The sequence below is a fragment of the Triturus cristatus genome, chromosome 9 (genome assembly GCF_964204655.1).
Source record: "Triturus cristatus chromosome 9, aTriCri1.1, whole genome shotgun sequence".
NCBI classification, from domain to species: Eukaryota; Metazoa; Chordata; class Amphibia; order Caudata; family Salamandridae; genus Triturus; species Triturus cristatus.
In genome coordinates, this window is record NC_140592.1 from 369707000 (window position 1) to 369721258 (window position 14259).

General features: G+C 48.7%; 1 protein-coding gene across 2 annotated transcripts in view; it reads left to right on the forward strand.

Annotated features, from left to right (window-relative positions):
- Positions 1-14259, forward strand: part of ACY1 (aminoacylase 1) — a 134556-nt gene that overhangs the window by 21211 nt on the left and 99086 nt on the right. Inside the window, exons 2-3 of one of the 2 annotated variants that reach the window (XM_085625181.1) lie at positions 8607-8765; positions 8990-9054. In XM_085625181.1, coding sequence (XP_085481307.1) covers positions 8639-8765; positions 8990-9054 — 192 coding nt within the window. In that variant the 5' untranslated portion in view covers positions 8607-8638. The remainder of the gene's footprint in view (positions 1-8606; positions 8766-8989; positions 9055-14259) is intronic. The other variant, XM_085625182.1, reaches the window with a different exon arrangement.

Genomic DNA, 14259 nt, shown 5'->3' on the forward strand with positions numbered 1-14259 from the left:
GGCTAGAGGTGGGTTGGGTTTTGACCCCCTCCTGAGGGTTCTTAGGGAATTTCTTTGGCAGGTTTACTACCTGCCTCCTTTTCCTTCTGTGGGCCTGACCCCATTTTCTTGGGATCACCCCCCTGGGTCTTCCTGGGTACGCTTTTTCTTTTTTTTTTTAAACTTCTTTTTATTAAAGAAACGTCAGCATTAGTAAAAAGCATTACTACATTTCGTGGTTAGTAATACATACACATCATCACATGGCACATTTCTGTAGTATATTATCATTTCTGACTTAACCGAGATCTACGGGAACTTTTACCCAAATTGATCCTAGTCTCCCAACCCCTCCCATCTATGTATTCCAACTGCTCTTACAGATTCCTATATACATCCCACTGGCTCCATATTTTTCCCATCCCTTCGGGAAGCCTCGGCTCTCATAAATTGTTTTCTCAGCTGCGCAACACCAATCCATGTCCATTTTCCAACCAGCCACTGTCGGTGGTTCATTGGCTCCCCAAGCCCCGGCAATATTTCTCTTGGCCACCATTGCAGCCACTAGCAACCAGATTTTTTGAAACTTAGGCCACGTTTGTTTCCCAGATACACACAGAACATGCCACCTCGCCTTAATAGGTACTATGAGCCCAAGGACCTCTGACATTACTCGCATCACCTTCCCCCAAAACCGCTGTTTAATCGGACAGTCCCAGATTATATGGAAGAAGGTGCCCCTCTGCTTACAGCCCCTCTGGCAATCCTCTGTGAGGGTGCAACCCAACCTGAACATAAGTGTGCTAGTGGAGTAAGACCTGTGTTGTATTCTCAACGGGACCAGTCGGAATCATGCCCTGATCGCAACCTCCCTAGGGCTTTGCACAGCTTCCATCCAGTCATCATCTTCAAGTAAACCTACGTCAGTCTCCCATGCCTCTCTTAACTTTGTGAGGGGGTCTGGTGAATTGTTAATGATCTTCTTATACGTGCAAGACAGTGCCTTTTCGGGGATCAGACATAATAGTAGTCTATCTTCTAGTGGGCTTTATTCGGGGAGCTGCTCCCCCTCTTTTATATGCCTGCGCATGTCCCAATTGTAGGTATCCATATCGTTCTGAATCTGCTAGTTGATACTCTTTTTTGCGGATCAGAGAACGGGACCAGTGCCTGTCCCCGCCATATATCTCCTAGACATACTACATCTATTAGTTTCCATTTACCAAACCCTTGTAGCCTACCTACTTCCCTTAGCATATCACTATCCCATAGGGGGATCTGTTCCGTCAGCCTGTTAGCCCACCGAGGAATCTAGTGGCTTTTGTCCACACATTTATCACGGTGTTAGTATGTGGTGGCATGTGTTTGTTCGCCTCACGTATGTATAGCGCACCCAAGTATCCCCTTCAACCCATCGCCCAGTGGTCCACAGGATATGCCGGATCGTTCCTGTCCATAAACACCCACTCATTGATAACCATTAACTGCAATGCCCAATAGTATTTCCGAATGTCCGGTATGGGCAGGCCACCGTCATACACGCCTCTCTGTAGCTTAGTTAATGCAATCCTTGCACCCCCTCCATCCCATAATAGTGTCCTTAGCTCACCCTCCACTTCCCTAAAGAATTTATCTGGGCCTGGACACGGTGTGTTCTGCAAAATGTATAGCATTCTGGGTAATGACATCATTTTGAAGAGAACCGCTCTCCCCATAAGGGACATCGGCGAGGTTCTCCAGTGGGCAACGTCTCTCTTTAACCTGTCTAGCTGTGGCTGCAGGTTCCCCGCAAGATTCAGCGTCTGTTTTGGCTATCTGTATCCCCAAGTATTTAAAATTGTCCCTAACTTGCAGTTTGACTTCCGCCCCTAGTACTGGTGGGTGTCAATTTGATAACATGCACAGGAGAGATGTATCCCAGTTTATCTGGTACCTTGAGTAGCCCCTGAATAATTTAAAAATGTGTAAGAACCGGTTCACCATGAATCGTGGCCTTGTCGCATACAGGAGAACATCATCGGCATACAACGAGAGTCTTTCTTCCCATTAGCACCCCCCTCATAAATACCGGATATCACTGGGTCCCCTCTCACCCATGCTGCCAATGGTTCCAACGCCAGTGCGAATAGTATTGGGGAGAGAGGGCACCCCTGTCTTGTTCTCTTATGAAGAGCAAAAGATTAAGACACCAGACCGTTCACTCGGACCCTGGCCAGGGGAGCTTTGTATAGCAGTTTAATCCAGGATTGGAATAGGGGGCAAAACCCGAATCGTTTCAAGACTTTGATTAGGTAGTGCCATTCTATGCTATTGAACGCCATACGTGCGTCAAGGGATAGTAATGCCGCTTCTACCCCCAGATTAGTTTTTACTAGATGCATCACTCTATATTAAGCGTCGAAGATTAAGCCTGGTGCTCCGACAGGGCATAAAACCAGACTGATCTGGATGGATCAAGGTCGTGATTGGTTCCAGCAGTTGATTTACCAATACCGTAGCTAGTATTTTGACCTCCATATTCTAGAGAGATATTGGCCGGTACGAGCCGCATTGATCGGCTGGTTTACCCGGTTTCGGAGTTACTACGATAGTTGCAGTCCGCTGGTCTGTTGGTAGACACCCCTGTGTTCTCGCTTCGTTAAACATTTCCCGGATGTATGGGGCCACTATACGCGCTGTACATTTAAAAAGCTCCACCGGCAGCCCATTTGGTCCCGGTGCCTTCCCTGCTGGGAAATCCTGTATTGCCCGATTATTTCTTCTGTTGTAATGCCTTTGCCTATTTATTCCCTATCTTCAGTTGATAGTTCTGGAAGTCTCATCTCGGCCAGTAGTTCGCTGCAATCTACCTCTGTCCTGTCAGGTATGGACGTATATATTTCCTCATAATAGGCCGCGAAAACTCACGCCATTTCCTCCCCGGTATTGTACGTATTTCCACTTTCGCCACGTAATTCTCCGACCCAACTCCTATCTCTGTCCCTCTTTTCGAGCCAGGGTATCATTTTATTAGCCTTGTCCCCCAGGTCCTATATTGGTCTCTGCGTGGCCAGTGCTGCTGATCTTGCAGCGTTATTTGCCAGATCTTGTAACTCCTGGCTCTTGAGGTCTAAACGGCGTGCTAGCTCTTGATTCTGTCGCCCTTCCTCTAGATAGCATGCCTCCATCTCGATCACTGCCGCCTCTAATGTGTCCCATTGAAGTTTATTTTCTTTATTGCTGGCCCCTATACAGGCCTGGACTTACCCCCTCATAACTGGTTGAAATGCTTCCCACAAAGTGCAGACCTTCTCAACTGTCCCCTCATTTTCCTGGAAGTAAAGTTGAGCCCGCTCCCTGACTTTTTGGGTATTTTTCTTGTTTTTGATGAACCATGAGTTCCATTTGGGCGGTAGAGTGGACTTCCGGATCGGGCCCCTCACCATTACTTCTATTGGGGAATGGTCCGTGATGCCACGCTGGCCAATTCTGGCATCGTTGAAGCATTGTTCACTCCCTCTGTGTGTCAATATGTGGTCGGGGCGGGAGTAACTACGATGTGCTGCTGAGTAAAAGGTGTATTGACGAACTTCAGGGTTTTGCATCCGCCAAAGATCTGTCAGACCCCATAGCCTCAGCAAATGCTCGAAGTGGCTGAACCCCTCTCCTTAGTGGCTGTAGTTTCTCTATCTCCGGGTCTGTGGTGGAGTTCATATCGCTGCCCAGCACCAGCAATCCGGCTGGGAGATCGACCAGCAGGATCCCCAGCGCCCTGTACGCCTCAGACCGCACAGCCAGAGGAATGTAACTCGAAACAATATTAATTACTTGTCCCTCCCATTTCCCTGTAAGGGCCACTGATCGTACCAAGGGGTCATGCAAAAATCTTGTCTATCACTAATGGGAGACTCGTCTTTACCAATATTCCCACTTCCCTTGATCCAGTCGTATACCCGGCGTGGGAAACTAGCTTGAATCCATATCCATGTAGTGCTCGGTATTTGTGGCCTTTCAAATGAGTTTCTTGAAGCAACACTATGCTCGGGGAGTGACAATGTAGATATTGTAACACTATCTTGCATTTAATGCAAGACCCCAAACCATTCGCGTTCCACAAGAGAATTTTAAGGCCGGCTCGCTCTCCCATGATTCTCTTCCCGGTGCTCTCTTGCCGTGGTATGTCCCCTGCCCTGTAATGTCATTGTCTCCTCTGCTGCCATACCATTGGTGATGCTCCCACCCCTTCTTCTATCTGTGGTTGTGTCTGTAAACACTGACATTGGAATTGTAAAAAACAAACGATATCACACTTAAAAATTACTAAACTTAACATTCTCCCAGTAGAGCTAACCCCCCTCCCTGCTACCCTGCTGGCGGACATAACAACTCCTACCTCCCCAACTTGCAGAGTGCCAGTCGTCCCAAATTAAGTACCTAAAGTGGGGTGGGTCGGTGTCACATCATGGTGATTCCATCCACCCACTACTATATGGATGGTCGTTATACTCCTGTAGCAACACCGCTATCTGTAAGACTGTGCCAATTGTCCCTCCATTAAAGAGTCTGAGTCTGTACCCCCTTCCCCCCCCTCCGCACCCCGCCCTCATCATATAACCTGGTCTTCATTGTCCTCGGTACAGTCCTTCACTGACATCCCATGTTCCAGACCCTCCGTCCGCCTTGTTCCAAGTCAACCGTTGCGCTTAATTGGCGTTTGTCGGTCACTGCCTTGTGGTGTTCTCGTCTTCTCCTCGCTGAGAGTTTGAGCCCACAGTGTGCCACCCCTCCAGCCACTCCCATGCGTCCTCTAGAGAGCCGAAGTACCATGTTTTCCCTTAGGCCTCCACTCTCAATTTTGCCGGAAACATCATAGAGTATCTGAGTTCTTTAGCAAGAAGTTCTCTTTTTACTGCTTCAAATGCACGCCGTTGCCGTTGGACGTTTAAGGTGAAATCTGGGAAAAATTGGATCACAGCGTTTTCATGTTGCAGGTCCCCATGTTGACGTGCAGGCTGTACTATTGTATCCCTGTCGCGGAAATTGAGGATCCTGGCAATGATTGTTTTTGGCAGGGCGCCCGGTTTGGGCCGTGGGATAGACCCCTTGTGCGCACGTTCAATCATAAAATAGTTGGAGATACGCTTTTATTTCAGGTGGTTTAGAATCAAATCTTCTAGGAAGAGGTCGACACTGGGTCCCTCCATGCCTTCCGGCACACCCACCACCCTTAAGTTGTTTCTCCGTGCCCGCCCTTCTTTGTCTTCCAGCTTAGCTGCAATGGCATCTTGCTGCTTCGTTAGGGCCTGGACCCGTTCCTCCAAACTTTTTGTATTGGTCTGCAACTGGGACACCTCCTGTTCAGTAGCCGCAACTTTGTCAGACATTTTTTGTAGATCCGCTCTAAGGAGGTTGACATCCACTGTTACGGAGTCTAACTTCGGGTCGAGCGTACCCTTGAGGTCAACTAAAGCTGCATGATCGCACTCAACGAAGGCTCGTCTGTTTTTCCGTTTGGTTACTTGGAGGTGGCGCAGCCTGAACCGGTACCGCGTATTTATCCATTTTGTTTGTTGGTGCCCCTGCTTGCCCTTTTGGCTTCATTTGGATGTTCCACGCAATGTGTTGCGACTACGGGGTGTGGATGGGGGGCACCAATCCACCCGTATACTGACTGTCGCGAGGACTGAGGCCCTGTCCTCCCCTTCTCTTGTGGGGCCTATGTTCGTGACGGCAGTCTCCTTAGTGCTTGTCGTATGTTGTTACTCATTCCCCAACTCTTAGCAGGGTGTCGTCTCTTGCGGTTAATCGTTTCCCTTCCTGTGTCGCTCCACTGTGTTAGCAGGCTTAGCTATTCCTCGGGGGGTCTCTATAGGGTAGGCTCCTCTCTACATTCTTCTTCTCAGCCGGTAGCGCCTGCGCTGGACAATCCCAGTTATGTGACTCCGGCACTGTGACCGTCCCGGTTGCCTGGCCGGTTACCTCCACTCGCTGTGCCTCTCCTCCGGCAAACGCCCAAGTTTTCACTCTGCACTAAGGCCTGTTATACTTCATGTGACTCTGTTCCGCCCCTCGTCTCCTGTCACCCGTGGCGTGCAGTCAGTCCAGAACCTGTAATATCCACTGCAAAAAGGACTGCGGGGTCCAACTAATGATCGTGGTCATCGATGTCACCAATGGCTGCGTTGAGTGTGGCACACTCTACCCACCTTCCACCTGCAGCTTCACGCGGTCACCTCCTCGATTATCTGTATCCCATAGAGAGGCATGCCTGGTCGCACCACTTCCGTCTGTGGGACACTGCTATGCTCGCCGCCACTCACTGGCCAGAGAGGGGCACTGCCAAGGGACTACTGCCGGCGTTGCGGTTACTTTCCTCAAAGGCCGTAAGGCCGATCCTCCGGCATCGCAGCTGCGCCGCAGGATAAACAACCCAGGGGAGGAGCCAGGCACCGGCCGTGTCCACAAGGCCCAGCCGCCCCTCGTCGGGGTCTCTTGTTGCTACGTTGCCCCTCTGCTACAGTCTCTTTTTGCCGAGGGCCAGAGGGCCGACGATCTTCTCCCGCAGCCGCTTCACAGGGCAAATGTCTTGTGGTAGGAGTCACGCCCCGCCTATAGTTGCAGGGCCCAGCCGCCTCCCTCACCTTCCGCCGGGGCCTCGCTGTACGATGATGCCGCCCTGCAGAGGCAGCCACTCTGCTCCCCCCCGACGCAGCCCCGGTTTCTTTAGCACCGCACAACAGTGCCTCACCCGCTTGCTCCGGTCCCTCTCCGCAGCTCCGGTCATGTACAGTCTCTTTCTCTTCGCCGGATGGGCAGCGATCCATCATGCAGGCCAGAGACACGTCAATATTTCTTGCAGGTCAGTTTCCAGCTGCCAACTCGTGCCCCTGGCGCTCCGGTATATGTCACAGGCATTTGTGTTGTTTTTTGACAGCTGGATGGTCGGATATTTCAGGTTTCAAGGACCTGAGAAATGGAGCTCTTCTAGGACGCCGCCATTGCCGTCAGCTCCGAAACTACGCCCCCTTCCTGGGTACTCTAGGATTAACCCACTCATCAGTGCTCTTGCTCCACTGTCTAGGGTTAGAAAGTTTTGAAAATACCAGATGCTGGTGTAAGTTCTTTTAAGTACAGTTTGTGATTATGTGCTCCTTTAACACTACATTGTAGAGACCCTCATAGGTATCTACCTTGTTACCCTTGATTCAACCTTACAGCAACTTCTCAGAGGCATCTACAAAGTCCACCCATGTCTGTGTTGACCACTTGTGTGTTCCTTAACTTAAGTCAGTACTCCTCTGGGGTGAGACCAAATTGCTCAATGAGTGACCCTCTCATGTGGGTGTATTACTCTTCCACCTCATCCTCATGTGTCAGTAGCTTACCGCGCTCTACTGTTGAAATAAGTTCCCACAATAAGGAAGTCCAATGTTGGGAACCAACCCTTCTCACCTCGAGAGCTCTCTCATGGGATGCCAGCCATTTAACTATGCCACCCCCTTATCCAAACCTAGGAACTATACCTTTGGGCTGCCTGGGATCATAGGCACTACCTGTATACACCCCTGGTTCTTTGTTGCGGCCACCATGTCCTTGGGATTTCATCCTTAGCTTGACCCTTTTCTCCTCTAGGGCTAATCTCTTTCCTTTCAGAGCCATCTGCTTCTCCTCAATCCCTATGCAGCTGAGCTTGGCATCTAGATCCTTGCTTCACAGAGATTTGCAGGAAGGAGCTTCTGTTTATTTCTGTGTCCTCCCTCTGTGTTTCTGTTTATCCCTTAGTGCTGGTATATACTGTTAAAAAAAAAAATATATATATATATATATACATATGGATCTGAGCTTGCATGTCAGTTCACCACAATTCCACCAAGAATAGCCACAGTGATATGGTAACTTTGACCTACTTTTCCATCCTTAGCAGTGAAACAGTTTCCTCTTTTTTGGGTAAGATTGTACTAGAAAGAAGTAGAAACTACAAAAGTAATTGGGGACTCTTGGAACCCTGTTAACCTTCTGTTACTGCCACTCTTTTCATGAACTGTGAGACCTGAGTAGCAAGGCAATGTCTGGAGAATCAAAAGGTAAGCTAGGGTAGCATCCTCTACCAGGTTAGTAGCTGGTACCACGCCCTACACCTAATTGATTTCAATGGATTCAAAGAATCCCACTGATAAGTTGAAGTTTTAACTTCCATCTGTGGTGACTAGATTTGTAAGTGCGCTTTTGTTGATGGCTGATGTAGGACTGCTCTCTGAGGGAAGCTCTGACCTGTGGCACTATTTTCACTCACACTTTGGAAATAGGCTGGCAACCAGTGTTCCAGACCAAAAAAATGACCATACTTAATTATTAGGAGTAGGCCTCAATTCAAGAACAAGTCTTGTGGAGAAATCGCCCTAAAAGATGGAACTGAAGCACTTGTGAGATTGTAACAAAGCTGTAGGTACTGTGTATGGCTACTCTATGATAGATAGTTCAGCAGGATGTTATTGTGTTGCTGCAAATAATTTACTTACGGTTTTTAAGGCAATGTAATATCCTTTCAGTAGGCTCATGTTATTGCTTAGGCTAAAACATGGCCATAAACTTAGCTGACTGTGTTTTTGCAGTCCTTCTTTCATTGGCACTTTCTTGTTATGCTTCAGTTGGGATTCTGTACCATTGCACAAGGTGAATCATGCTACCTGCTGGAGACTCCAATCATGTCAGACACGAGAAGAAGGAAGATTCCCAGGAGCATCCATCCACTGCTCTCTTTCGGGAATACCTGAGAATCCGAACGGTGCACCCTGAGCCAGATTATGGTGAGGCAACACCTTTGTTTTTAGTGATGTGCAACTTTGTAAAAATTAAGGTGCAGGGCAGCTGAAATGTTGAACATTATTGTTGGAGCAGGTAAGAGGTACACTTATGCTTTATTTATTCTTTAGAGTGGGCAAGCACCAGTATCAATATGTAGTGAAGTTATTCGGTCCCTGTGGTTAAGCACAGGTTTTGCACCTGACATGAGATTTGTTTGATTTTGCAGATGGAGCTGTGAAGTTCTTGGAGCGAGTAGCATCAGAGCTTGGTCTGACATGTCGAAAACTAGAGGTAAGATTGTTGAAAATATTTTAAATACTGCAATCTAAAAGATATCCAAGACTTAGTGCAAATCTACAGCTTGTTTTGATTAAACAGATTAAACTACCTGTTTTGAGTGCTGAGTTAAAATATCGTAGACGTGGAGTAAGTCACTACCATGCTAAAATAGCTTTAAAGTAGATTATCAGTGTGCTGTAAGACTGATTCTATTGTGAGATGGCAGAAATAGAACTTGTATGAAGGAAGGTTGAAGCAGGACTGATAGTATTCTAGCATGTTTTATAATATGTGGTAGAGTGTAATCTCCATTTATTTCACTGTTTTATTTTCTCATCACAGTTGTGTACTTATATCAGAACGTGCCTGTAATAGGAAAATGATACTTCTGTTTGCTTGTAATAAGTTATTACAATTGACTTGACGTATCAAAGTGTTCAAGGGGCTCAATGGCCCTCCCTCAGCCTAAAAAAAGTTGATGTGCTGGACATCGAGCACTGTTTGTGTGTAGCAGCTATTTCTTAAAATAAACTGTGACTTTACTGGGACAGTCCGTGGGGGTGCAGTCCACTGTCTTTCATCTCTGAAGGCACGGAATGCATCACTTTGGCATCCTACAGGAATTAGCTGTGTATGTTCCTCTAAACAACAAAAATATTTTCTTTCACTGGCACAGGGTAGAGGAACAAGTTTGATTTGTCCTCTCTTCCCACCTATGGAAAAAAAAAATTCTGGGTGGGAGACCACTGCTGTTACTTACAAGCAGCCTAAACGTAGCAGTCCAGATGCCCCATGTCAAAAGTGAAATTGTAAGCAGGCAACAGCCACAGGAAAGAAAGTGACGACAAACGGAGACAAGCAGAGACTGACGTTATGCTCAATGTGCTGGGCGTGGAGGTTGTTCGGCGGTTGTGCAGCAGTGAGACTGCGTGGTCCTGGAATCCCACGTAACCGAACCTAGCCCCCTCCTAGTATCTCTTGAGATGGGAAAACTGTGGTGCCGCGGTGGTAGGAGTACCACAGTGTGGTCTGGCGCGGGCCCGTGCATCAAGGACGTAGCTGCAGAAGCATCGTCTTTCTGGCGCCCGCGGCTGTGTGGGCACCACTAGGAGCGGGTGAGTGCATACCATGCCCTGAGCCCCTGGACCTGTGTGCATCTGACTGGGGCCTGCTGCTGAGTGTGTCTGGGACTGTATCTGAGCCTCATGGTGCCAGCTAGGCAGTCTTGCTGCATTTTACTGGGCTTCTGCCACCGCCCCAGCCCTGAAGCTTAATTTGGCCCCCGGTGTGACAGGGTGCCCCTTGCTTGAGGCTTATTTATTTGCCACAGCAGTCACCTGTTGTTCTGGGCACTCTAACTTAGGCCCGGTTTGTGTCAGGGGCATTGGGAGAAAACATTGGAGCTTCCTAGAGGACACAGGAGACTGTTAAAGATGCACAAGTCCCACAAGATGTACCTTTGACTGTAGCATAGTCCATATCGCTTAGTGTCCATGTTTGCTCCCCACAGTTTGTGTTACGCCTCTTGGGTGCAGCCATAGCAGGTGCTTTAGGTCTGGCAGTGAGAGCTCATGGACTCAAAAGAGAAGACCCACTAGAAGAAGCAAAACCAGCAAAGTGTTAGATTGCAAATTCGGAAAAGTTGCGCTAGGTGTACAAGCATCTTGGTGTTGCGGCCAGTTCTGCTACCGCTGCCAGAGGGGAGATAGTGGTGTGCGGCAGAAGCGGCCACTCTAGGGTGGGCTGCGGCTTGCTGCCCTGCTACTTCCTGCGCCAACTCTGCTACCCTCAAGTCTCTGGTTTATATCACTGGATATCAGCCACTTGTTGCTATTCTCTATCCGTTGCCTATAATAATCAGGCAGTTGCTCTGTAGCAATTCTGTGGTACGTGAGCTTTGGAAAGTCTCAATAAGAAAGAGGTTGAATCTTTAAAAGACGGGAAGCCTTCAAGGAAAACAATGAACGTGAAAAAGTTGAGATCTGTTTGTCTCCTTTAGGGTAGGGCTTGTGCAAAAACTACATTTAATCAACTTCAGAACAAAGATTCCTCCGCCACGATGTTGAAAGGTAAAAGCCAGATATTTATCCTCTGGGAAAAGGAGAAGCCATGTCGGGAGGAGTCGAACTTGACTACAGAGCCAGGTTGGGGATGGAGGGGTTCGGGAGGGTCAAACAAGAATGTGCATCCCAAGGGGTCTGGTGGGCCTGGCCCCAATGGGGATGGATTGTCCTTGTTGCAGTTGGAGAGGGTGAAGTCAAGCCCAAGGTCTTGTGTAATGTCTAAGCAGAAGGATGCCTTGGCACATGTTGGGGGCCCCTTCAGTCCACCCCTTATATGTCCACCTCCCCCTAATCCCTCCTCAGATCCCCCTTTAACAGTCTCTGGGGTGGTGGTTAACCTTCACATAACCCCCGAGAGGACTCTCCACCAAATAGCTGAAAAATTCTGGGATGAAGATTACACTTTGTCATACCTGGATGTAGATGTATGCGGGAGATATGGTTTACAAGATAAGAGTGAGAATGCCGATTCTCCAATTAACATAAAGAGAGAATTCATTAAAGACAACGGAGGCTAACATTATGCCATAACCTTTACTGCTGCCCCAACATGCAGCCCTTTAAAGAACATATATTACATCATGAATAAAAACATTCCATTAAGAACTTTAAAAACCACATATAACGTAATGGTAACTGGGCATCATCCTCTTAAGGCTGCAACGAAAAAGTTAATCCCATTAGTGTTATTCTGAAGTATTTTGGGTAATTCCATTTGATAAGTATAGAGGTTTCACAGTGATGAGTTCTCTGGAAAACAATAGAAAAGAAAAATGGTGATACCAACCTATAAGCAAATAGGTCATCATAACAAGATTGTTAACGAGTTGTACAAGAAAATAATGTTGGAAACTTGTGCGAGTGCAACAAGACATGCATAATAGCGCACTCACCCGGCAAACAGTCAGAGCGGGCTAGAGTCACGCTGAAACAGCGACTCCTTCGCTGCAACGAGCAAACCCTGGAAAAACAATTTCCCGCCGCCATTTACGGCGAGGAAGCAAGGCCACGCCTACCTGAGGCCACGCCCACCCCCCTCAGCATATATACGCGACCAGCAGCGTTGAAACTGACAGAACCTGAAAACTCCTGAGGCGGAAGCCGGGAGAACGCCGAAATTCTTTTAAAAACTATCACCACTGTATTTTTGTGTCACCTTACTAAAATTGTATTTTAAAAAGCGCACTCACCCGGCAAACAGTCAGAGCGGGCTAGAGTCACGCTGAAACAGCGACTCCTTCGCTGCAACGAGCAAACCCTGGAAAAACAATTTCCCGCCGCCATTTACGGCGAGGAAGCAAGGCCACGCCTACCTGAGGCCACGCCCACCCCCCTCAGCATATATACGCGACCAGCAGCGTTGAAACTGACAGAACCTGAAAACTCCTGAGGCGGAAGCCGGGAGAACGCCGAAATTCTTTTAAAAACTATCACCACTGTATTTTTGTGTCACCTTACTAAAATTGTATTTTAAAAAGCGCACTCACCCGGCAAACAGTCAGAGCGGGCTAGAGTCACGCTGAAACAGCGACTCCTTCGCTGCAACGAGCAAACCCTGGAAAAACAATTTCCCGCCGCCATTTACGGCGAGGAAGCAAGGCCACGCCTACCTGAGGCCACGCCCACCCCCCTCAGCATATATACGCGACCAGCAGCGTTGAAACTGACAGAACCTGAAAACTCCTGAGGCGGAAGCCGGGAGAACGCCGAAATTCTTTTAAAAACTATCACCACTGTATTTTTGTGTCACCTTACTAAAATTGTATTTTAAAAAGCGCACTCACCCGGCAAACAGTCAGAGCGGGCTAGAGTCACGCTGAAACAGCGACTCCTTCGCTGCAACGAGCAAACCCTGGAAAAACAATTTCCCGCCGCCATTTACGGCGAGGAAGCAAGGCCACGCCTACCTGAGGCCACACCCACCCCCCTCCTTAAACCCATAAAATAATGTGCAATTACCGGACGCGCAGCGGACGGGCGCAGCGGGCGCGCCGTCAGCGCGCCGAAGGCGCGCCAAAGGCAAGCCCGTCTGGGCCCGTCCGGACCCGGACGGCCCGTGGCCCCGTTACTCTGCCAGGTGACCCTCAGGAGCGAGTGATGTATACAGCTGATACACTACGAGCCCTACGTCCGAAAACCACCCTGACCTGCTACCACACGGTTACGGAAGGTAAGGTCTTTTCGACCTGCTCATACTGCAATCCGACTCCCCCCCCCCTAAAATCACCAGACCGGCTCTGAAAGCTGGACTCCTCAACTGCCGCTCCCTCCCGAAACACGCCACCGAAGTAAATCTCCTAATCCAAAATCAGGATTTCGACCTAATGTTCCTAACAGAGACATGGCTTTCTGACTGCACCGATCCGGATGTCGTCACAGCCCTCCCCACAGGTTATCTCTGCCAAACGCTAAATAGACCTAAAGGGAGGGGAGGCGGGGTAGCCATAATCCACAGGGAACGATACGTCTGTAGGATGATTAACGCTGATATCGAGGATTGTGAGTGCGGCCAGTTCTCCATCCAAATCTCCCCAGCCTTCACTGTGGCGGGGCTCCTGACCTATCGTCCCCCTGGGGCCCCAGGCAATTTCTCCAACTCCATAGTTGAATCCATTTCCCAACTAGCCTCCTCCACCTCCAACTTCCTGTTATTAGGTGATCTCAATCTCCACTTCCTTGATCCAACGGATCGTGTCGCCGCGGACATCAGACATGACCTTACAGTTCTAGAGGTATGTCTGGTGAACAACGAGCCCACCCACGAGAAGGGCCATCTATTGGACCCCATCTTTACCAATATTCCAACGATGACCACCAACCCTCCGGTGACCCTTCCATGGACTGACCATTTCCTGGTTCCGTTCTTCTGGGAAACTCCCATATCTAATCACTTAACTCCTAAAACCCAGGTTACCGACCGCCAATGGCACAAATTGTCATCTGATATATGGGCCCGTTCTCTTACAGATTCCACTCCCGAGCTTTCCTCGGACCCGAATGCGGCCGATAAACAATTCAGTGACTGGATTACGTCGTCTCTCGACGCTTTGCTTCCAAAAATCACTACTTTTAAACAGCTTAAAAAGATATCCCCTGCTCCATGGTACACTCCAGAGCTTAAAGCCCTACGGCAAGAATGTAAAAAAATCGAACG